The following is a 26,190-nucleotide window of genomic DNA, read 5'->3' as shown; positions in this document are numbered from 1 at the left end:
ATATAGTTGACCTATTGCTTATAGTATATAAGAAACAAACTTAACCATGAAAACTTAACATTGACCAATGAACCATGAAAATGAGGTCAAGGTCAGATGATACCTGCCAGACAGACATATACACCTTAAAATCCTTCCACACAACAAATAAAGTTGATCTATTGCTTATAGTTGAAGAAAAACAGACCAAAACACAAAAACTTAACACTGAGAAATGAACCGTGAAAATGAGGTCAAGGTCAAATAATACCAGTAAGAGTGACATGTACATCACAAAATATGTTCATACACCAAATGTAGTTGACCTATTGCATATAGTATTAGAAAAAAAAACCAAAACTCAAAAACTTAACTTTGACCACTAAACCATGAAAATGAGATCAAGGTCAGATGACACCTACCAGTTGGACATGTACACCTTACAATCATTCCATACACCAATTATAGTAGACCTACTGCCTATAGTATCTGATACATGGACTTGACCACGAAAACTTAACCTTGTTCACTGATCCATGAAATGAGGTCGAGGTCAAATGAAAATTGTCTGACGGGCATGAGGACCTTGCAAGGTACGCCCATACTAAATATAGTTATCCTATTACTCATAATAAGAAAGAAATTAACATTACAAAAAATGTTGACTTTTTTTTCAAGTAGTCACTGAACCATGAAAATGAGGTCAAGAACAATGGACATATGACAGACGGAAACTTCGTAACATAAGGCATCTATAAACAAAGTATGAAAAATCCAGGTCTTCTAGCTTCTAAAATATAAAGCTTTTAAGAAGTTAGCTAACGCCGCCACCGCCGCCGTAGCCGCATAACGTAAAGACAAATCAACATAATATATACATAAAAGAACAGAAAGTTAAGACGTGAAAAACAATCATGAAAATTAGGATAGAAATAAAGAACGTTAAGGCCATACCACGTAAGACAAATCAACGTAAAACTACAAATGCAGAAATTAAATTCAAAATAATAAAAAAGTTAACATGAAAACGTTAACGTAAAGAGATAATCATAAAACGTTATGCTAACACCGCAATGTGAGAAATATATACGACGTCATAAGAAAGTTCTGGTGTTTCATACTATGGACGTACTACAATTTCTGACGGGGTCTCCATTTTACTTGAACTTTTTTAGCGATCTGATATCTTCTTATTTATCCCCATTCGCAGTCAAAAAGGACATTGCAAGCGTATACGCACGATCAGTTATAAATCAATTTATTTATATTTATAAATGAATTGTATAACATTATAATCTGATTGATTTTTCTTCTGATTTAGGTTACATAAAATTCAGCAAATACTGATGAACCGTATGAATGCGTCTTTTAAACTTAAAAAAAAAAAGAATTGAATAGCCAAAGAAAGGTTTTAATCTGTTGAATAAATGCTTATAGTAAATGCATTGTGAATTACTTTTTTTCAAGTGACAATGAGAAGTAATTGCTTACTCATTGTTTAAACATACAATGATATGTGCACCTGTATTAATTTTCATAACCTTTTCAATTTCCTTATATTTTTCATATAGATTATGGAAGAATCATCAATGTTTCTGCTGGAAGTTATTTTTTCACTGGTCATTGGAATACTTTTAATAATCTGGATTTGGACAAGGGTTAGCACGAACAATAATAATCTCAGTAAGTTGTCATAATGTAGTTCGAAACCATTTATCATTGTTCACCAATGAAACTTTGTACTTTGACCTTTTAATTGTTTTTGATTCAAGTGTCATTGATGAATATTTGAAGACGAAACGTGTGTCTGGCGTAAGCAATTTTAGGCCTGTTATATATGATGAGTTTATATCACATGTGCAGAAGTAAGGACAATAAGTGTAATGTTTGGTCTACAATTTTGTGCCAATTTAAAGGTTGATCTTATATTTACCCAAACGTTATCTAAGGATAACGATTTTCAGAAATTAGAATCAAATTATATATTCGATGATTATCCATGCAAACAAACAACAACGAAATTACAATCCTATATTTGATTTTTTGTTATTCTATTTTCCTGAAATTGTATGCGCTGCTTGATTTACATTAAACGAGAAAAGTACAGGCACATCACAATAACAATTTCATAATTGGTGACAATATGTAAATAGACATAAAAAAAATTTGACCAATATTTGCCCATGCTATGTATGGAAAACTGTAATGGATATTTTCTTTGTTTTCGTGAAATATGCGCATATTTTGAATTAAAATATCTTGTCACGTTATTAATGTCATTGTAAATCTTTTCTTAATAACTATATTCAATTCTAGTATATTTGAAATTTTATGTTTGCCTATGTAATGAGAAAAGGAAAATGTATGATCAATTAGTTCCTGAAATTCCAAATATAGTCCATGCGAATTTATTAAAGCCGTGTAAAACTAAACGTATTTCATTGGTTTATTTAAATTTATTGGTGAATTAACAAGTTAGTATAATCTGTACACTCTTAAAGTACAAAACAGTAACTTGTCATTCTTATGGTCATTGTTTGTATTCTTGTCTTTCTTTTTCGCTTTTGTGCTTTGTGTATATAGTGTCTATATGCCATTTTTTTGTTCATTTTTGACATAGTTGTTTGTTTTATAGTGATTAAGATTATATTTTGACTGCTGTACCCCAATTTTTTTACAGTGTTACCTACTAGGTCTGTTTATTTTGCTTACACATTATTGTCAATATAATGGAATTCTATGCGACTGTCATACATGTGAGAAGTTTAGCTAGAAAACCGGGTTTAATCCACTATTTCCTTCATATAATAAGAAAAGGAATTTAACAGTTTTTCCATTCGTTTGATGTGTTTGAGCTTTTGATTTTGCAATTTGATAAGGGACTTTCCGTTTTGAAATTTCCCTGAGAAACGTATATGCATCTTGTTTGTCGCAGTTTTTCAAACACTTCAATTTCTTTGGCCAAAATGGGTTAAATGATCCTTCTCCTTAATTCAAACCATTGTTTTGGCCTCTTCAAACGTCGGTCGAACATTATCGTTTCCGAATCCACTACATCGTATATAATTATTTTACTACTGAAAAAGGTAGATGAGAAAGGGAAAAAAAAGGTAAACAAAATTAAACAAAACCAATCCACATCACACCAACAAAATTGATCTAAATAATGTAAAGCAAATCTTGATAATATACCCAATTAAGGTGCAGGTATCGCCTTTATTGACCTTTGGTTTGTCAAAAAAGTATGTCGTAATGTTAAACACCGAGGTTTTTTTAAAATTTTAATTCATTTACACAGTGAAAAAAAGATGGTTACAAAATATTTTCCTTTACAATTTGTAGTGCCTGTACCAAGTCAGGAATAAGACAGTTGTTTTCCATTCGTTTGATGTGTTTGTGCTTTTGATTTTGCTATTTGATAGGGGACTTTCCGTTTTGAATTTTCCTTGGAGTTTGGTAATTTTGTTATTTTACTTTTTTTACATATCCCCCATACATATTGTTGTAATCTTTCATTTTCTTAAGACAACACTAAAAATGGAATTCATCAGGGGCTCCATTTGGACGAACAAATTTTATCAAACTTCATATTTGAAGTCTTTAAGTAGCCGTTTCAGAATATAATGTACCAGTGTCTGAGCAGAAAGTTGATGAACCAGGGGTATGTCAAAGAACGAATCGTCCTTTTTCTAAAAAAGGTTCATCAGAAGGTACCAAGACCTTGTTGATAAATATTCCGTATCAACTTCACAAATAATACACGATGGTCTTGAAGTATAGATTCTGCGTACTGACGTTGTTTATCATCTTAATAACGTGTTATAGTATTCTTTTATTTGTCTTTATTAATATTACTTTTACTGTTAATAGATTATACGATTATTAAAGGCAAAATGAGGATGTTAAATTTGATGTATTCCTTTTTGTGCTTCTTCGTTACATTTGTTTGTTTTTATAGTGATTAAGATGATAACATAATGTTGACTGCTGTACCCCTATTTTTGACATTTTTACCTATTGTGTCTGTTTGTTTTGTTCACGCATGGTTGTCAATATAATGGAATTTGATGCGACTGTCATACAAGTAAGAGGTTTGGCTAGCTATAAAACCAGGTTCAATCCACCATTTTCTACATAAGAAAATGCCTGTACCAAGTCAGGAATATGACAGTTGTTATCCATTCGTTTGATGTGTTTGAGCTTTTGATTTTGCCATTTGATTAGGGACTTTCCTTTTTGAATTTTCCTCGGAGCTCAGTATTTTTTGTGATTTTACTTTGTACCATTGGTAATCTCTTTAAAAGCTTAAACAAACACGTTCTGACTGTTTAAAAAAGTTACAAACCATAGAAATCCAATCAATGACGTTATATTATTTTCAGTTTGTATACGAAGGATCAAATTAACCCGACGAATTTAGTAATTAGTAAACATGAATTTTCAAACAATTTATAATATGTGTGAAATGTGTCTATATCGTATTGATGTACAATTAAATCTCAAATTATATTGCCAATTTTGTGTGGTGAAATCTTCTGTTAAGTGTTTTTACCTGTAATGTAACAAACATATTGAAGAAATTGTCACTTCAGCACATTTTAGCAACAAATTAACAGACTAGTTATATTGGAACAGTAACTGTCAATAAAATTCAATAATTGCACACTTGTTCGTACAAATAATCTAAGTTGTTATCAAAGTCAAAGATTTTTTTTATTTGTATGAACATACAATGTATATGTAGTGCAAGTTATCTATTTGTCAACAATGAAATTATGTCTTTGAAGAAAGTTATGCAAATTTAAGAGTCTAGTCTGTTAAGCTGTTAACAAGTATTTGAAAATCATTTGGAATGCTCAGTAGTGATTAATTGTATTTTTCAATACTGTTGCAGAAGATATAAAGGGGAATATTCAAAACTCATAGGTCGAAGAAAAACTGACAATGTCTTGGAAAAAAGGACGAAAAGTACGAACAAATTTTCAAGCAACACGAACCCCGCCAAAAACTTGAGCTGAACTTATGCGCTCTCGAAGAGTTAACAGTTCCTATCCCATCAGTCGTGTTGCTAATGAAACAAAAAAATAAATACGGCGATAAGTCTCATTCCGTTATATCACAATCGATGATGAAATGACGGGATAGGAGGTTTTGACAATTAGAACACATCCGTGGTCATCTGTCACACAGATATTCTATACCGGTCAACCAATTATTGATGGCATCCGTAAAACGTTCGAAGGGATGACTTTAAATTCACCACTTGGAACTATTGGTTCAATAGCTTTCTTGAACCCAACAATCCTCTATTATGAAAAGATGACTGGAAGCTCTAGAATATCGTATCAACTTGATAGAATATACTGCATATGCGCGCGCTGATCGAATGTTGCTATATTAATGAAAAGGTCACAATTTGGAAGTTGAAGTCATATGATCTTATATCATTGATAATTTATATATTTTAATATTATATTTTGTTTAGACACTATAGTTATCTTATCTTATTATATAAAAGACCATAACTAAAAAGATAAATCTGTCAAAATTATTATTGATGAATGTAGAATATTCTCAGTTCATAGAATTTGATTTCCTCATTTTTACATTTGTTCACTTTCAGGAGACGAAAAATTTATATCACGAGAAGAAAGTAGTTTTCTTCGCATTACTTTGCTTTGTCATCAGATTGGTACTGAAGCCGTTCGTTCTGTCTTCAGACATCATGTTCCAGATGGAATGCTAGCAAACCATTTGAAAAACCACAAACAAACAATACGTAACTTATTTCACGCTGGGATTTGTACAAATCCTCAAATGTCATTACTTTATCAAGGTATCAATTTTAAAAAGTGTAGCGCATTGTTGCTTATATAAGCCTATATTATAATGATGCTAAAAGGAAATAATCAATTTTCCGCTAACAAAAACATTATACTTAAGCCAGGACGGTTAGTTTAAATTTTAGACTGTTTTTCTTTACGTTTCGTAATGTATTATCATTTTGACTGCAATACGGGAGGGTAAGAAAAGTAAATACATCGATGGCATCAAATTTTGTTGTCAAAATTTGTTTAAAGTAAATACACAACAAACAAACAAACAAACAATAACAGAACTACATAAAGAGGACAACAAACAACCAGCACTGACTAAGGACCGACACGAGAACATGTCTAAAAGTCACAGTTGAGCTTTCTGCATGGACAACAAATCTCATCCCCCTGCAAGTTCTAGACAACTCCTTGCACGGAACGTAAATCTTTCCTAGATACCACTACACTTGTGCAACTAAAACACTGCTGTGAAATAATATAAACACTGATTTATATCTTATGAGGCAAATATGATTAACAAATACTGTCATACATTTGATTGCGGATTACACAATAAACTGAATAAAGGGGATAAAATAAAGTAGAATAAGAACATTTATCAAAGTTATGAATACGCCATAACTATTTTAATATATAATGAAATACATCTCTAGCACAGGAATACCTTTTGTGGCCTCCATACAGCACGGAAGAAATACTTAGCTAGTATAATGAAAAAGGAGAAAATTACGTATCAATTCACGCGACAGTATCACTCCGCAATACGAAAAAAAATCCGAAAGATGGAAACAACTCTTTTATTGCTGTTATTCATATCAATATTTATCATATAAGTCATACTAAAGCCTTCAACACGAAGCAAAGTCTCTCACATTGTTACCGGCCATTTTGATCTTAACATCATCTGAAAAGACTGAACCTAAAAACGTAAAGACTTGTTAGTTAATCCAATACTAGTACTGTTAAGTAGCTAATCAAAAAATTCAGTATGTTGTTTTTGTACAGTTTAATAACTACTACTGAGCACTGACTGAACTGGTCTTAATTTACTGCAAGGTAGCTATTTTAACAGTTCTATAAGTCAATCATCACTTATGGTTCAGTCTCATCAGAACCATTTAAATCAAAAGACAATTTCAGTTCGAAATTGGTTTAACTAGTGGTGACATTTTAAACACCGTGGCGGTGTTAATTATTTTCACAGAATTATATTGCTTTAGTTACAGGTATGGCAAACTCTAAAGACTTTGATTTTACTCTCCTGCATTTACTAATAAGAAATACAGTTGCAAATATTGTACCGACAAATGGTTGGAAAAATTCCCCGTCATCTGGAGATATATCTGAAGGAGACGATATAGTGAGAATTAGACATCTACGCAATAGCTTGGCTCACCATAAAAACTGTCAGTTCTCTGATATAGAATTCCAAAGTACTTGGAATGAACTATCTCAGGTTACATATATTTAGATTTCATTAAATTGCATGTTATATGGTTTGCATGTTCTTCTACAACAAAAGCAAATAATGTTATGTCAAGCTTACATTTATAATATTTCATTCGTCTCTAACCAAAATTTTTTTTTGTTATTTCTGTTTCTTTAACAACATTGATATTGAATCATTAAAATGTATTCATGAAGCTACATTAGATACTTAAAACAGTTTTCTGCAATTTGGCATATTTTCATAATAGGTTAATGTGATTCTTACTGTATTTTAGGCTATAACAAGACTAAGTAAAGGTACTTTAGAAAAAGACGTTTCTTCGCTGAAAACAAAACAGGTCGATCAACAACAAGGGAGTGAAATACTTGGTGCCTTGCAAAACGAAATGTTGGACATCAAAGGTCAGGTTTGTGTGCTGCAGGATGAGCACATTAGCATTCAAGATACAATATATGAAGTTGCAGACATATTGTCGTCGCAAAGAAAAGATATTGAACAAATGGAAAGAAGACACATCCCGGACCATGTTAGAAGTATTGCATACTGTGGATTCATTTATTTTCGTGGGTACCAATTTTCGTGGATTTATGAAAACATGCATTTTCGTGGATATTTGATTTCATGGTTTTCCAAAAGTCTGCATATAATCATACAGCAAATTTGCAATTCGTTGAACATTTAAATTCGTGGTTTCCTTGTATCCACGAAATCAATGAAAATTGGTATCCAACAAATAATAATGAATCCACAGTACTTGATGAAATTATCTTAACTTTAATGTTTTCTCATATATGTATTTTTTTAGAATAAAATCATAGAAATATCGCAAGCAATATAATTATATAATTAAAACCCGATTGTTCAGAGAACAATCGAAGGTCTTTTCACATCAATTTTCTAAATGATTGATGAGAAGCCACTTATTGTCCACTCAAAGTTACTATTGGCGTCCAAGTATTGGTTACTTCATACAGATTCAATAAATATATGGGTTCTATACATTTTTGCCTGAAATAAGGGAGATAATTTGCTACTTCCGGTTTAAAAAATGCCACTTCCAGTCTCATATGATAGCTTTATTCATACTGATTCCAAAAATATATATGGTGTTAATATACTTTTGCCTGTAATAAGGGAGATTTTTAGCTATTTCCGGTTTATTGAAGGTCACTTCCTGTCTCAAATGATATGTTTATGTATGCCTATTTAAAAATATGCAGTTTCTATGTACTTTTCAATGAAATAAGTGCAAAAATGGCAACTTCCGTTCTACTCAAAGTCACTCCCGGTTGATATTTTTTAAGGTCATATGTCATCCAACATTTTGCAAAAGACCCTATGGCTTTATCATGTACCAAGTTGGAGTAATACTCAATTAACCTTAAATTTAACCATTTCAGGGACAATAACTCCTATAAGATGTCATTGGATTGTTTCAGACCAAATGTATCATATTTTCATCACAATGAGGCAAACATTTTGCGCTAGTTCTTTTATATATATTTTTAAAAGTGACAGAGGAGATCATAAAACAAGGAAAAGTGAAAATTTAGAATATGACCTTGACCTCAATTTCATTTTAGTGAACCAAGGACCTCAAACCAAAATACCGTAGGTCTCTATCACTTACCATTCATGTTATACATTAATAGTTAACTTATGTCAAATACAGAAGGGGAAATAAGTCAAATGGAGTCTTCGTGTCACTTCGGTCAAAATTGGACAAAACATCCTGAGAATATAACGAGCAATTTGGTAAAATAAATTTGTCGATTTCTTTTACGGTTACGGAGGAGATGCACGAACAACAAAAACAGTGTTTTGGAAGATAACTTTTACAATAAAAAGTTTTCGACTAAGCAGGGTAAAAGGAGTAGGTCCGGTAAGGACCGATTTTGGCCTCAAATTTCAGGTTCATTTGATGAAAAATTTTGGACACTTTTTAAACACTTAAGTGTCTACTTGAGTCGATTCATTTAGTTTATGTGAAAGATTTGAACTGATTCAGTCATTAAAGACGCTCAAATTCAAGCTTAAATATGAAAAATCTGTCAAATATGCCATAATAGGTCACTTTTCAGATGGTTTTTGTCAAAAATGAAAGTGGCCGCATCCGTATTCACTCTCAACCTTCATATATGTTATGTATTATCATAAAATACAACTTACATTTAAATATTAAGAATGAACACGAATGCGGCCACTTCCATTTAAGACGGAAACTGTCTTAAATTTAACTCAGATGCTTGAATTGTGAAGATTTCATTAATTTAGCATGACTTATTGATGCTAGTGCCCGATATATGTGCATTGTATTGTCAAAAACAGCCCATATTTATGTAACATAAGTATTCTACTTTCAAATAAACAGCTAAAAGTTTACATTTTAACAATTTTGTAAAACTGCTATATTTTGGGGCCAAAAAAGGGTCTTACTGGACCTACTCCTTTAAAAGCGCAATAACTGTTCGATATCATATGCAAAATATATAAGCGACATCTTACGAAACCACTATACACCGCAAGAAAAAAATTTGGCGGTGTTTCTCATTGGCATTACTATTGGGATAAACTATGCTCCTCTTCTTGTCGACACATGTCTTTTTTCATATGAGTAAGACTTCATCTGTCCATACAAGAGCTTATAAGTAGGAACGAAAGAAATCTAGCATTGTCCTATAGCTACAAGCTATATACTAAAAGTTAAAGTTCCCTAAATGATTCAGAGTAAAATGACTATGTTGATTGTGGTTGCTACATTCGAATTATGGTCACTTTAAGCAATTATGTCTATTTTGGTTGGTCACATACATTTTGATAATATAAAGACAATTTCATACAATTGGGAGGTTTGGCTAGCTTTAAAAACAGATAAAACCCAATATTTTCTTTGGAATATGCCCGTGCAGGAATACGACAGTCGTTGACATACATATAGCCCAGCGTTTGATTTTGTCAGGATTTATGGACTTCCTTTTTGAATTGACCTTAGAGTTTGTTATTTTTAGTAATATTTTTGATACCACAGTTACAATTAAGTTAAATTTCATAGAACTAACACATAGAAATTTACAATGACAGTTTTTTTGAAAACAATTAAATTTCGTCAAAAGAGATTGTTTCCGCTTCCAGATTGGAACTCTTCTTTTCTATGTACCAACATTCAGCAGCGCCAACATGTGGAGTATTTGTCTTCTAGTTGACGAGATATTTCAGAGCTTAATTAACTGTCTTCTTTCGAAAATTTTACGGATGCCATCATGAGTTGATTGACCGTTATTGATGTCTGTGCCACAGATGATCATGGATATGTAAGAATTATCGTGGCCACAACCCTGTCTTATTTTCCTCAATTGTGATATGAACGAATGAGACTTAATATGAAAATTGTAATTATCCTCAACAACAGGACCCCATTAGGAGCAGGATCTTCTTACACTACCAGAACAAGTTTGCTTTCCTTGTGTTTCAATTGAGATTGTGTTGTCTAGTCTATAGTGTTCTAAGCACATTTTTGTAGCTGGTTTCTCTTTGACTAAAAAATCGTGACACTATTTCATTGGCAACATATTTTGAAATAATAATAACTACATATGATTTGTAAAAAATGGTTATATCGTTAAATATAATTTGAAAAAAAAAACGAGTTACATACTGCATAAAATTGATTTAACAGATCTCAGCGAAATCATTACTGGACATTACTTATTTTAATGCCTAGAATATTTCAAATATAATGCCTTCCAAATGTGTGACAGCGAGTGTACATAATGAGGCAATCAACATCGATGCCGCTCCTGTGATAGTAAATAAAGTTAATACTAATTTTGAGATTAAAAAAAACCAACAAGAATTTTGATTTGTATTTCAGATTGTCAAGTTGATGTTCTAAAGGACTGGAAACAGGAAGACATTGTGTTTTATGAGGGAACACGTGTTTATGATGCAGCACTGAACATGATGGAAAACAAGAAATACTTAACCTTCATAGGAGGTCCAGGCTCTGGCAAAACAGCAACAGCTCGCCATATTGCTTTGCAGTTGGGAAAAGCAGGTGCAGAAATTGTTCCAGTCTGCGGACCAGAGGAGGTCCTTTTATATGGCAAATCCTCTATAAATCAAGTTTTCATTCTTGATGATATATTGGGTATTTTCGCTGTAGATATAACGATGTTGAACAACATCATAAGGCATCAAGAAAGATTACTAAAATTACTAGGAAACCAGTCGAAACTTATATTCACTTGCAGAAAAACAGTTTACAAGGAAGCTTTAAAGTTTGACTCATTCATCACCAAAAATATTGTTGATTTACATGGGGGAGATTTTGACTTATCCGAGGAAGAGAAAATGAAAATGCTAGCACAACATTGCAACAAAGCCGGAATTGACAGCAGTGTTTATAATACGCTGTCATTCAACTCTGCAGAAATAATGTTTCCATTTGTTTGTAAGTTGTTTGCAAAAGACAAAACTTGTCATAAATTTGGCTCCAGATTTTTCAATAAACCATTTGAATGTCTTATAAACCAAATGGAGATACTTCAAGGGACCAATCCTACACAGTATACTGCAATGGTTCTATGCCTTGTGAATGAAAACAAAATTTCCCTACAAAGTCTTCCAGATAATAATGTTAAAGAAGATATATATAACTGTTGTGGTTTAAACAGAAGTACATCTGATAGGCAAATTATCGACGCATTAAAACAGATAACAGGGACATTTGTTTCTGAAGTTAACAACGAATTCACGTTTATCCATGACTCAATATATGAAATTGTCGCTTTCCATTTTGGTACGGACCATGTGACACATATCTTGAAATACATGCCAAGTCATTTTGTGGCAAATAAACTTATTGTTTGTGGGGAATCGACGTTCGACAACCTCAAAATTAAACTCTCGAAAATTTATTTTCCATTACTGGCAGATAGAATGTATAGTGACATCAAAGATATGCACCTATTTGACGTTTTTAGGAACACTTCTTTGAACAATATTCAATTTTTATACGTCTTTATCAATTTTTTCAAGCAGATACCATACTGTGAATTTAAACTACGAATACTTTTCCGTTCTCCTTTTGACCCTCGGTATGTTATGAAAAATGTAACGAGAGAAGACGAAAACCAAGAAAAGGATGATGACCTTATATATGATGAACTTACCAGACAAGAACTATTGATGGATAAGCATATATTTTACGGTGATAAATGGAAGCATTGTTGTCATATTCACAGCACTATAAGCTGGATTGTTTACTATGGACATATGCATCTTTTGCTTGAAATTGTTGAACATGTACAAAGTCAAGATGAATCTTCTGATTTAGTGTTTGGAACAAATTTAGAAGAAAGGTCGAGAATGCTCAAATTAGGTTGTTACAGTGGGAATGCCGATATCGTTGAATTGATGTTGCAATACATAGATGAAGAGAGCGTAAATTCATCTCCACTGTATAAAGAAGATGAATTTGTTGATGAAAACTTTCATAGAAAGCAAACGCCGCTAACAGCAGCATGTCATTTTGGTTATACAAATATTGCAGATATTTTAATTAAATATGGGGCTGATGTGAATTTACAGGACAGAAATTTTGAATCGCCTCTTTATGTAGCAATTGGACAAGGGCATTGTGATATAGTAAAGTGTCTCCTATCTTATAATGTAAGAACTTGGGATATTTTTATTCCAGACGACGTTAATATCACAAATACTGCAGTAGATCTAGCAGAGATGTGCGGAAAAGAAAACATTGTTGATTTGCTAATGCAGTTTGACGAAGAAGACAATTACACTTTTTAATTTGGTGTGTACAAAGTTGCTCTCTTGATTCCCTTTACCAAAAACAAGAGGAACGCAAGGACCAAAAATTTGAAAAGCGATGGATGTTTAAATACATGATTAGGTCAATATGCTTTCTGGCCTTTGGACGCCTTAAACCATAGCCAAATTCCTCCAAGGTTAGCTTTGTCTTAGGATTGAAATTTTAGTTTCTGTTTCATTTTTAAATTCATCAACTAATTTCTAAGAGATAATAGCATCAAACATTGAAGAGAAAGCAATACTGTAATAAACAGTTATTTTCTCTAATTTTCATGCTATTATCACATTACTCGATCGGTGTGAGAAAAATATTTCTATTCTTTAGAGAAAACTTTGTTTATGGCAAGTGATTGGTCGGAATAAAATTATGCCGTAAAATTTTCTTGATTGCTTCTAAAATTCCTATTGTGACGTCATGAAAAAAGGCGACCATGTCCGATGACGTCACATATAAAGAACACAACTTTCTGCAAATCTCTGAAAAGGAAGGATAAAACTTGTCTAAAAATCAATAGCGAAACAGATTTATCACTTCATCGCGTGTATAACGATATTTCTCTACTCTCAACAGTTAAATTTTAAATATTTAAAACGTTCGGCAAGCCTCCCATATTTAAACTAAAAATTAAACTGTCTCGAGTGGAGAAATATCATAACACACTTGATGCAGTGGTGGAATATACATGCATATATTAAAAAGTGGATTTTTTTATCTCAGTTCATTATTTTTAGCTCACCTGGCCCAAGTGAGCTTCTCTCATCACTTGACGTCCGTCGTCATCGTCTGTTAACTTTTACAAAAATCTAAATGGGCCAAATTTAACCAAACTTGACAACAATCATCATTGGGGTATCTAGTTTCAAAAAAATATGTCCTTTGACCCCGCCTGTCAACCAAGATGGCTGACATGTCTTAAAATAGAACATAGGGGTAAAGTGCAAGTTTTGTATATTGTTCGGAACACCGTTATAAATAGAGAAAATTTTACCATGTTTATTCAGTTTGCCTATTATCATGAAAACTATAACAGATAGAAAGAAACACTAAATTGCAAAAATGAGAATTTGAGTTATTGCCCTTTAATGACGTTTTTTACCATTTTTTTCGTTTTGTCTTATATGATACAAATCAAAATAGATAAAAAGACAATTTAAATCCATAAATTATCTGCAAGGCAGAATCTACTAACAAGTCAACTGTTGCCGATATAGTTAGTAGAACTTCTGATTTTGTTTTTTAAACGAATGGTCAAGAATAAACTGTTAACACAGAGATATGTCTTGTCTTTTTGTTATTTTGATAATAAAATGCAAATGTTGAAATAAAAATTGCAAATGTTATGCAAAATTATCAAAGTCAATGAACAATGACTGAATGTACAGAACCAAACAATCTCCTGGAAATGAGATGTGCCAATGATAATACATATGCATTCCAAATATATTGACCAACAACTAGTGGTTAGCCAAAATTGATTGGTCTAATCACAAGCTTAAATGTGTAAACTAAGAAAAAGTTTCAAAGTCAATATACCATGACTGAGGAGGCAGGGTCCCACAATCTTCATGGAAATGAGATGTACCAATGTTAATATAACTGCATACCAAATATCATTGACCTACCACTAGTGGTTCCCCATAAAATTACCTCATCAAAAACTAATACATCGTTGACGCCACCGACGCCGGAAACAGCATACCTATGTCTCGCTCTTTGACTCTGTGAAGGCGAGACAACAACCAAGAATGCTAATAGTAGGTTGTTACAGTAGGATAAACAAAATGAATGGTTAAGTTTTACTGTAAAACACCTGCACATGGACTTTCTTTTTAAAGTAAATCCTTTATCTTATCAAAATCTTCATAACTGAACTGATATTGATGTATTGTTTTCCCAAACTCCGTAATTCTCAGATAGCTTTTCGTATGCAGTGATCTTAACCACGAGAAAAATAATTGTTAGGACTTCGGCAACCACACAACCCAAGTGCAAAAGACTACCCGTGATGAAAGAAGTTAACAAACGTAGAATTTGGATGGTGTTGACAGACGAATTTAACAAACTCATTTAACAGCTCTAATTACAAAGTTAAATTATCAACAAAAATCAAACATCCGTCTTTTGCATGTCTATCATCTATAACTTATTTTTCAGATGCTTCCTGATTAATGTGTTTATTAAGGCCACGTTCGGTAAACTTCGGACTTTAGTATATCTATAAATTAGAGTACGTTTCTCTTCGATTTGTCTTCCTAGTAGGGTATTCTTGAGGGAAAGAAAAGCAATTAAATTATCTACAACCCTTTCATTTATGATTTGGCACACAACACTTTAGAAGTACATCAAACGGAACTTAAACGTACGAGATGTCGGTTATATGCCAATAAGACAGCAATCAAACGACAAAATCCACCTAAGCGCATTTAGAGGGTAACATATAGACACGTGAACATCAATAGATAGGTTACTTATCAATATGCCAAGTTCTAAATCGTATATGTCGGTTCAAAAAGTCACTCAGAGGTTAATAATTTATGTTGTATTGTCATTTGACTTGCAGACTTAAAAGAAAATTTCTTTGATTTGATTTGATCGTCACTATTTACAAAGTGTAAAATTTTAACAGAAACTAAGATCTGCCATTAAAACACAATTCTCTTAAAACCGTAACAATTCAGAAGAAAGAATATAAGTAGTATGAAATGGGGTCAGTCCCCCACAATTCCCCCACAGGAAGCCACGTCACAGCTAATCCTCTTAACTATGACGTAGTATCCGGTCTATAATCTCTTAATCCTCTTAACTGCTACTTAACATCCGGGTTATAATCCTCTTAACTGAAGTGGATTAATCTCTTAATCCTCTTAACTGCTACTTAACATCCTGGTTATAATCCTCTTAACTGAAGTGGATTAATCTCTTAATCTTCTTAACTTGTACTTAACATCCTGGTTATAATCCTCTTAACTGAAGTAGATTAATCTTGTAATCCTCTTAACTTGTACTTAACATCCTGGTTATAATCCTCTTAACTGAAGTAGATTAATCTTGTAATCCTCTTAACTGCTACTTAACATCCTGGTTAAAATCCGGTGGTGGAAAATTAACGGAAGTGTTTTTAATCCCCCTACCCTCCTACGTATGATCTTGTAAACGTGGTATACACGTTGACCTATCCACGTTTACATCCTGAAGTATAATCTGAATGCAATCAGTTTATAAACTAAGAAAAACGTTTACTATATATCATACATCAACAGTATTTCCATAAGAACAAACAATATGAATCTCCAAAATTTTAATATGTATACACTTTTAAGAGAAAGAGAATTGACAGGAAAGATCAGACGATCGCGAAGAGGTCCAAAAAAGACTGCAAATTTGATAAGGAACAGGGTTGATAAACTTCATCATGAAGAACTATCTCGGTGTCCAGTAGAAACATGGCTTCTAAAAAACGGTTACATTGTTTGTATTCTATACAACTTTGAACACCACCCAGAGTTTATTGAAGATCTTTATTTTTGTGGTTGTTACTTTGATGCAGTGTTAGCAGACTACAAGTTTATGGATCCTGTCAACTACCAATAAAAAAAAAATCCATGTATATCATTTACATGCGTACAACGGTCCTTTTTAGGACCAACAAATCATTCAAAAAGAGTATTTTATTGTTGTACATGATCAGTTCGATTTTCTTCTCCAACGATTATGAAATATTTACAAAAGGTTCACAACTCGTTTATTTTCGAAGAAAAGAAAACTAGATTATATATTTTATTACTTTCGATTGATAAACACACATTATTTCAACTAAAACAGCATTATGATAACAAAAGTTTTCATATTGAAAATTGGAAATTACACCTTCTTAATGAAATTCTCCTATAAAATATAGATATATATTTTTGTGTATATGAAAAAAAAAAATCATTTAAGTTGAAATGTTAGAGAGAATGAGCACAGAAAACCCTCAAACAAAGTGGTGTTTTTTCGGGCAGAATGTACCAAAAGCAGAGATCGTGTATTTTTGTCAGATGATAATAGTTTTCATAATTGTTATTGCAGCAGTTGTTAATTTGTCAACACAAAATGGAAGTATAGAACTATGGGTTAGTTTGTTAAGTGGTTGTACTGGTTACATTTTACCAAACCCCTCTATAAATAAAATATAAATGATATTCATATTAAAAGAAAGGAGGAAAAAAGGAGTGTTTTAGTGACCCTCCTCCCCCTCACGTGACTGAAACGTTTACTATACGTTTCGTTAATCTTTTTATGAATCATTATGAACAATTTAATCCGCGACCACAACTATAAAAGTACACAATTATATCAATGGCACAGGCACAGGTTGATTTATCTAAGGAGGTGTACGGTTGTGACTTTGAACATTTGCATACTGATTTATTCAAGAAACAGATTGAATGTTTAATTGATGAAACGATAAAAGTGGTGGTGAAGAAAAGAGGAAAACATACCCGATTACAGCTTGTTATAAAAGGGAAAAAGATTCTGATCAGTAAAGAAAATTGGACAAAACTGTGTAATCTAAAGGAAAGCATCTTATTTCTTTATTCATTTATAGACGAACACTGATAATATAATGGTGGACATTAAAGACGGTATGGGAAAAAGGCTACTTTCAACTATATTATTGTTTTCTTTTGCTGAATTATTAGAAGAAATGGTGCAACAATTATCAAAGAAGTTTTGCCAGGGATGCAAAGTTGAACATGGATCACAACATAGACACGATTGTTTGATGGATAGTGAACTGGATAAACTTGAAAAACATTTTGAACAGGCGTATTGTGAATTTAAATACAGTCACATACTAGGAAAGTACAGAGAAAATGTGAGAACATTGAACTTGGAAAATAGTGTCGTTTTAAACTTTTTCATTCTTCATGTGTTGTTCCTTGATACACTTCGATCACAAAAAATGAAAGAGACTGTTTATAATTTAATGGAAAGGAAAGTAAAACTTGAAGAACGTTTCACACAATAAGATTGTATTATATATAAATACATGTATATTTCATTGAATAAATTAGTATACTGATATGAAATTTTTTCGTTGTGTATTTATTTTTTAATGAAAAAATTATATTTCTGGTAAAGATTAGAAATGACTTCATGTTCGTTTATATCATTTCGATTGTATTCGTAATCATTCGTTTATTTCCGTATGTATATTTATTTCCGGTAGTAGTCGGAAACATTCGTTTATTTCCGAATGTAAAGTCATTTCCGATCATTTCCGGAATCGTTCGTTAATATCCGCCTTTTTATTCCGGAATCATTAGGTTGCATCCGTATTTTACTTCATTTGTTGCACTTTATTGTGTACTTGGTTCTTTTTTTTTTTCAGTTGTAGTATTTTGATTCTTTTTTTTCTGGTGATGTATTTTGATTCTTTTTTTTTCTTTCTGGTGGTGTATTTTCTTTCTCAAATAAAAAAAACTAAAACAAGTTAGAAATAACAGTATATAAAACAAACAAATACCTTGAAAAATAAATCACAATCCATAAGTCAATTAAGGTTTAGACAACAAACAAACAAAAATGTGTGAAGACACGGAGAAAGTGCTTTTGCCGTTTCAATCACCGTGTTGTATACAAATAGTTGGACCTACTCAGTCAGGAAAAACCATGCTTACATATAAAATCCTGGCTCAATCTGAATACCTATTTACCAAAACACCAAAGAAAACCATTTATTGTTACTCTGCATATCAGAATTTGTTTTCAGAGATGGAAAAAAAAGTTAGAAACATAACTTTTCACGAAGGTTTACCATCCAGTGAGGAAATTGATAAATGGTCAGAAAATAAAGAACATATGATTCTTTGTCTTGATGATTTATTATGTCAAGCTTCAAACTCTAGTGATGTATTAAATCTTTTTACCGTCAAATCTCATCATTGTAATATAACAGTTTTGTTTCTTATGCAAAATCTTTTCCCTCCTGGAAAATGCATACGTACTATTTCGTTAAACGCAACATACATAATATGTCTAAAAAACCAACGTGACAAACACCAGTTATCAGTTTTAGGAAGACAGATTCTCCCAGGTCAATTAAACTATTTCATGTCAGCTTATGAAAAGGCAGTTTGTAGTAGGTTTGGTTATTTGATTATCGATTTGTCAACGCATACAGATAAAACATATTTATTGAGAACAAAAATTTTCAAAGGAGAAGATCCAGTAATTTTTGTTCCAAAATGAGTAAACAAGTTTTAGCCCATGTACATTTTTTATCGCTTTTAATTACATATGACGAAGAACAGAAAATTGCATTGTTGAAGACTATGAACGACAAACAATTTCAACTTTTAGTTGAGTGTTTTTTAAATGTGTTATGGGGGGTATTTCATCTTAGCCGATCAGTTAAAAAGAAACTTATGAAATATAAAAGTATCATTCGGAAAATAACACACAGAGAGACATCACGTATTCAGAGAAAAAAATTGTTTCTGAAATATCATAACATTATTCCTATTATTGTAAAACCAATACTTGAAACAATTAAAAATGACAAGAGAAATGATTCTTCTTCCAAAACATAGATATGAAAGTATAGTACAAACAGAAAACAATGAAAGCAGCAAACAAACTTGTTCTAAGGAAGAATTTTCACCAAAGGAGGAATTAATAACCAAAAATGAAAATTCTGACCATGAATTGAACACTTTAATCGAGCTGACCATACCAGTGAAATATAGAGAGAAGGGGAAACAACTATTGAACTTTCTTCAGACTCAACCATTAATTAGTTGGAACAAACGAGGAGAAATTCATATTAACAACGAAACTATACCAAACACTCATATTGTTGACTTATTGCGGGATGTTGTCATTCCATATGGATGCAAACATCCACCTAATGGATATATACATTTTTATAATTTTCTTAAAACGATCCACATACCTATGGGATTTATTTCAAATAGAATGAGAAGACAACTGTTTCAATCGGATACAACTACAACACTGAAAAATGAACTATTAGCTGAAAGTGAACACGTTAGAAAAAAGAAAAAACAGACAAATAACAATAAACTTTGTGTAAAAAGAGAACTTTCAAGACTGCTTGATGACAAACCTAAACTTAAATGGAAAAGATTCAAATTGTAATATCCTTTCTAATGTTTTTTTTTTTTTTTTTTTTATTGTATGCTAATAAATATAGAATAATGGTTTGTGTTGATTATTCATTTTAACTATCAGACTAAGATGGTTATTTTTTGTTTGTTTAATGATGTGATGATGTCAATCAATGAAATCCCTTTTCCAGACAACTTCCTTAAAGCATAGACTAATTCTTAGCAATAGCAAATAAAGGAAAAGTAAAAATTTTATAACATTGAAATCACCACCAATTAAGAGCTCACAATATCCTGAAAGTATGTGTTTCTCTGCAGTGAAGATTAACTACTAACAAAAACAATGAGATAAACAAAAGTATAATTGTTATCAACTTATTTTATTAATATAAAAAATACTGTATGGTGGTATACTTTATGAATTTGCAAAGTGAAAATAAAAGTTTTATTTTTTCCAGTCTAAATTATAATAAATTTCATCAATTAAATATTTTTTAATTTTTAAAAATACATTAGTACTATTATTTTGGGTTTTACATAGCATATAACAATGTTTTTATATTAAAAGTAACATATATACAAAAAAATTCTTTAAAGACAAATATGTTTTTAAAGTGCACCATGATTGTAATAACATATCACATAAGAACATTTTTAAAATGCAACACTATCAATAAACATAAACTTTACTGGTTGGGTGTAACATATTTACATAACTTTACATATACAAACAAGATATATCTTTCCAACATTGTGTATTATAAAAAGTAAAAAAGAAGATAAACTCTATCATTTTTTTTTTTTTTACACACATTTATAATTTAGTTTTAAAACAGTAAATTAGACGCACACACACACAAAAAAAAAATTTATCAGTTTGAGAAGTTAATTATTGATACATTATTGACATCATATATCTTTCTTTTATAGCACTATACAAAAAAGAAAGAAAAAAAAAACATGTATATTACATAACTATATAAAAAAATGTTTTCCCTGAGTAACATATTACTATTGCAAGTTTAAATAGAAAAAAGCACACAACCTTAAAGGGAGACAACTTTATGTGTTAATAAAATGATTGAGTAGTTAATTATCATTGCAATATAGATATCATATATCTTGTTTATAACACTATACAGAAAAGAAAAAAAAAACAACATGTATATTACATAACTATATAAAAAAACTTGTTTTCCCTGAGTAACATATTACTATTTCAAGATTAAATAGAAAAAAGCACACAACCTTAAAGGGAGACAACCTTATGTTTTAATAAAGGGGTGAGGAGTTCATTATCATTGAATTAGTGATATTATATATCTTTTTTTTTTTATAGCACTATACAACAAACTTGTTAATTATATAGATGTATGAAAAACTTTCCAAGTTAATAGTCTTCAGACAATTTAATTCTCAAAAATTAATTGACTAAAAGTGTAAACAAATGAGGGAGGGGGTATTTCTAATCAATCAATCACCTTTCTTTCAAACAATAATTTAATCTTTTATCATAATAAACTATGAGGTGTTTTTTCACAACAGCAAATGAAAGATTGAGTAAATAAAATCAGACCCCACCTACAAATAACAACTTGTATTGTTTCTTTCAAATACAAAGAGATTAGATAATTGATATATGAAAAAAAATGAGGATTAAAAAAAAAAACATCTCCATTATTCCACCCTTTGTATAGATAATTCCTTATACCCCTCCCATTCACTTAATCCAGGATGTGAAGTACTAATAAATACACCTTAACACTTGTTTGATAATCATATGTTAATAAGTTGCAAACTGTAAAAGAAAAAAAAAGAAGAAAAAAATGAATTCAAATAAGAACCTCATCAAAATAGTTATGATTGAGAAATGTCTGTTACAGCTGTCGTCATTGGTTCAAGATATTAAGGTAAGTTTTTTTCACAGTTTAAAAAGAATAGATTTTTGTTTTTGGTTTAATTCCAATGAATACTTTAATAACTTTTGAAATAGTAGGAAAGTAAAAATTTATCCATGAAACTAGAATTGAGTGTGTACACTATAATATTTCAAAACTCAAAACTGATTATACATTAATCTATTTGGAGCAACACGACGTCTGTTGCTCCTACGTAAAGGTTTTCTTTTCTGAATAAAATAATGAAAAATATAATTAAGTAACTGATATAAAAGATTGATAAATGTATTATAGTTCAAATTTCTATTAATAGCCATTGTAAAAATCTTTTGTATAGAATGTATTAGCAAGTCTTTGACACTCTGCCTCATAGGGATAAGTCCTAATATAATTACTGTAAAGGATGACAAAATATCTGAAATAAAAAGAAGTTTAACTGTGAATAAAGCTAACCTAATTAATATAAAAAAAAATCTTACTTACATTTTCGTTCCATTTCACACGAAAACACAATTTCATTATCACTTGTCAATGAAGTAATGCTAGACATTCTTCTAAGTGAAACTGTGTCTACGTGTGAAGGAAGAATATTATGACTATAACATTTAAAACATATATGTTTCCTATACAATATCATAAAAACAAAAATTATAAATATACAAACAAATGAGAGTACACCTAATAATATAACATAAATTTCATTATCGTTTCCCTCTGTATTTTCCACATCTGAAAAGTAATTTTTTTTTTTGCATGAAAATACATGATTTTCACAAGTAGTTCACTTAAATCTATTTTTCTTCTTTTCTTACACCCAAAGCGATTAACGAAGAGTTTTCTCAATCTCATTACACGATATCACATTTTTTATATTTCAAATAATATAAATACAATTGTTATACATATGATGTGTACACATTACACTTTTTATCAACGTGATTAATAGAAATTTATATTTATAATTTCAAAACTAAAAATACTTACATCCAAGAATTTCTAATGTAGTAATTTCTCCCTCATCTTTACTGTTTGAAAATGTCACTGTAAATAAATACAAAAAAAAAAAAAATATAATATCTTTAAAATGATAGGATAGGGTTCTTTGAGATTTCTTATTACATGAAAATAAAAGTATTTTACATTAAGATTACAGTTACAGGAAAAAACAGAAAAGATTCCTTTATACAAGTTTCTGATTTATTAAAGTATTCATTCTCACTGAGGAGGAAATTAGTTATCATTTCAATAAAAAGACAAAGAAAAAAAAAAGAAAATTACCTGTATCTGTTATTAGTTCATCGTCAATACTCCAACTTGACTCAGCGAAAGAATTAGTTGATTCAGTAATCTATTAAAAAAAAGTATATATAAATTCTTTTATTTTACAGATGCAGGAGAGAAGCAACCCCCAAGATATCATAGTAAGTATGCATATTCATTCATTTTAATGAATGAAAACTATATATAGATTAGCAAATCTGTTTTCAACTCCATATGAATTAATTATAAATTTAGTATTGCTTGTAAATATCAGCTTTCAGAAAATTAATATGTCAATTTAAAGTATATGTGTAAAGTTAATTTTCATCATAAAAGATTGTATATTCTTTTTTTAAAGCTATACATGTTTATTTTGTAGATGATAGACTTAACAAAAGATGTAGAAAAAGATCCTTACTGTGTATGTATAGATTTAACTCATTATAAGTTGCAAATCGGTTTTAAACTCCATATGTATTATTTATAAATTTTATATTGCTTATAACATTAATAATATATATACATGTATATATGAGCTTTCAGAAAATTAATATGTCAATTTAAAAGTATATGTGTAAAGTTAATTTTCATCATAAAAGATTGTATATTCTTATTTTAAAGCTATACATGTTTATTTTGTAGATGATAGACTTAACAAAAGATGACGAAAAAGATCCTTACTGTGTATGTATAGATTTAACTCATTATAAGTAATACAATTTATACAATGTTAACAATATTATTAAGAAAGGGTTAAAGTAAAAAAAAAAAAAAATAATAAAATATCCATTGCATGCTTTATTGTTTTTTTTTTATCATGTGTAAATGTTTAAAAGTTTTTTTTATAAATTTCTATTCAACAGCTTGATTTAACCAACATGAGTCAGCCCAGAGGGAGTCAAAATGTAGACGCGAAACCATCATTAGTAAGTACATCTTGATTTTTGGTAATAAGTAATAAAAAGAAAGGAGAAAAAAACCAGATTCATCCAATAAACAAATAATTGTAAAGCAAATAAAAAAAACGAGTAAATGAAAACAAAGATGTTTTTAATACCTTACTTCCAAGGTTGTTTTTTTTTTATATATATAAATGTTTAATACATTATAGCTAATGATGATACTTTTTATTCTACAGAACAAGAAGAGAAAAATGATAGACATCACTTCCGATGTTGAAAATGATGTAAGTTATGAGTTTAGAAGTAGAATATGCATGTATACTCTTATAAGAGAAAGAGAAATAACTGGGAAGATGAATAGACTTCTTATTAGATGAGGAATAAAGTATATAAACTCCGTTATGAAGACAGTCATCGTTATTAATAACGGTTGAAGTTTAACCATGTTGTAATTTAGATATTTCATTCACTGATCTACTATACTCGACAACCGAGGAGATTCATATTATTTCTAGAAATGTTTACTTATCACGTGATTGAAATATAACTTGAAGTCTTTCATGAATATTCATGTATGCAAATTTTTTTATTGTGTTATATTTTTACCATTCAAATAAAATGAATGTAGACTTACTGTACACATTTTCCCGTCTACCATCATCAGTTTATGATTAATATCATCACACAAATTCAAAGATTCTTCCAACATTATGATAACATGCTTCGTAAATTTAACATCTTCAATTTGATGTTTGCTCTGTATATGGTTGAAGCGAATGTTTAAAACGTCATCTGCTACCTCTCCCTGAAAGCTCTCTTCTGTTTCCCTCGAACAATCTATAAAATCTTCAACTCTGTAGCAAGATGATATATGTACAGCTCCTACATTTACAACACTTTGAAAGCAAAATAACAAACTCAAAAGCAACATGGCGACCATTTTTTTCTTTCTTTTTCCGATTATGTCATGTAAAATGTCACGTGATTTAAATATAATACTATAGTGTTGATTCTTGGTAAAGTGATGATTTTTGACTAAATAATTTTGTTGTGTTTTACAGAATATGGAAATAGACCATTAAGCATTCGAATAAAAGATGGATCGGAATGATTAAAAGATGGAATGAAATGAATAAAAGATGGAATTGAATGACAGACAATATTTAAAGGACATCATCATTATTTTTGTGATAGATTTTATAATAAATTATGTAAACATATTTTTTTTTTTGTATTTCTTATTTATTGATGTAGTGGTATTGTTTTTAGGTAGAGATTTATATAAGAATCGAATAGAAATGAAAAAGATGCAAATATTTACATTCCTTAATGAAAAGTTTTTTTTTTTTTCTTAACTTTTTTTATATCTTAAATCAAAACACAAACTAATTTCAGTTATTGAAACACTTTTTTTTTGTTTTTTTCCACCCCCCCCCCCCCCCCCCCCCCCATCTTTTTTACCTCTAATCCGATTCATATGTGAAACTTTACTTAAAACTAATTTGCGAGATATACATTCAGTTCAAATTGAGTTAAGTATGAATGAGGAACTAGATACTCTCCTAAGTAAATACTATTATGATGTTGGTGGACCAGCTTCATATGCTTCTACCGAAAAACTGTATCATATCGTAAATGCAGATGGGAATAAAGTTGGTAGACATCAAATTAAACGGTGGTTGAATTCACAAGATAATTACAGTTTACAAAAAACACCTCGTCGTTCTTTTAAAAGAATAAGAGTGTATACCACGGGGTTGAATAATTTATGGGACGCCGATTTAATGGATCTTAAACAATTTTCACAAGAAAATGAAAATTACAAATACGTGTTAGTTGTTGTTGACTGTTTCTCACGCTATCTTTGGTTACAACCATTGAAAAATAAAACGGGAGATGAAGTCACCTCTGCATTTAAAAAG

General features: G+C 30.6%; 2 protein-coding genes and 2 long non-coding RNA genes across 6 annotated transcripts; 3 read left to right on the top strand and 1 right to left on the bottom strand.

Moving 5' to 3' along the window:
• Positions 1-6,821: 6,821 nt before the first annotated feature.
• Positions 6,822-13,074, top strand: LOC127716457 (uncharacterized). Its single transcript, XM_052222673.1, has 2 exons — positions 6,822-7,799; positions 11,138-13,074. The coding sequence occupies exons 1-2, from the start codon at positions 7,652-7,654 to the stop codon at positions 13,072-13,074; spliced, it is 2,085 nt and encodes a 694-aa protein (XP_052078633.1). The 5' UTR covers positions 6,822-7,651.
• Positions 13,075-20,789: 7,715 nt separating this feature from the next.
• On the bottom strand, positions 20,790-25,246 carry LOC127716459 (uncharacterized). 3 transcript variants are annotated; one of them, XR_007988938.1, is made up of 5 exons: positions 24,903-25,243; positions 23,385-23,454; positions 23,091-23,147; positions 21,457-22,521; positions 20,790-21,253 (listed from the first exon to the last, which is right to left on the bottom strand). XR_007988938.1 is itself a non-coding variant. In XM_052222676.1 (4 exons), the coding sequence occupies exons 1-4, from the start codon at positions 25,206-25,208 to the stop codon at positions 22,265-22,267; spliced, it is 690 nt and encodes a 229-aa protein (XP_052078636.1). In that variant the 5' UTR covers positions 25,209-25,246; the 3' UTR covers positions 20,790-22,264. The 3 variants fall into 3 exon arrangements, 2 of the variants coding, with proteins under 2 accessions (XP_052078636.1, XP_052078635.1); XM_052222676.1 differs by having other exon boundaries at positions 20,790-22,521; positions 24,903-25,246; XM_052222675.1 differs by having other exon boundaries at positions 20,790-22,835.
• On the top strand, positions 23,448-24,388 carry LOC127716463 (uncharacterized). The gene is made up of 4 exons (XR_007988940.1): positions 23,448-23,527; positions 23,746-23,787; positions 24,009-24,050; positions 24,230-24,388. It is a non-coding gene; the product is annotated as an uncharacterized LOC127716463 (long non-coding RNA).
• LOC127716464 (uncharacterized) lies at positions 24,511-25,488 on the top strand. The gene is made up of 2 exons (XR_007988941.1): positions 24,511-24,552; positions 25,330-25,488. It is a non-coding gene; the product is annotated as an uncharacterized LOC127716464 (long non-coding RNA).
• Positions 25,489-26,190: the final 702 nt, after the last annotated feature.

The sequence above is a fragment of the Mytilus californianus genome, unplaced genomic scaffold (assembly GCF_021869535.1).
Source record: "Mytilus californianus isolate M0D057914Y unplaced genomic scaffold, xbMytCali1.0.p SCAF_9, whole genome shotgun sequence".
Classification (NCBI taxonomy): domain Eukaryota; kingdom Metazoa; phylum Mollusca; class Bivalvia; order Mytilida; family Mytilidae; genus Mytilus; species Mytilus californianus.
This window is presented reverse-complemented; position numbering and strand designations above follow the sequence as displayed.

Coding starts and splice junctions, on each gene's coding strand:
- LOC127716459 (XM_052222676.1), bottom strand. CDS start 25,208: ATGGTCGCCATGTTGCTTTTGAGTTTGTTATTTTGCTTTCAAAGTGTT. Junction 23,455..24,902: donor TAGACGGGAAAATGTGTACA/GTAAGTCTACAT, acceptor TTTTTTTAATAG/ATTACTGAATCAACTAATTC. Junction 23,148..23,384: donor TGAACTAATAACAGATACAG/GTAATTTTCTTT, acceptor ATTTATTTACAG/TGACATTTTCAAACAGTAAA.
- LOC127716457 (XM_052222673.1), top strand. CDS start 7,652: ATGTTGGACATCAAAGGTCAGGTTTGTGTGCTGCAGGATGAGCACATT. Junction 7,800..11,137: donor CATCCCGGACCATGTTAGAA/GTATTGCATACT, acceptor TTTGTATTTCAG/ATTGTCAAGTTGATGTTCTA.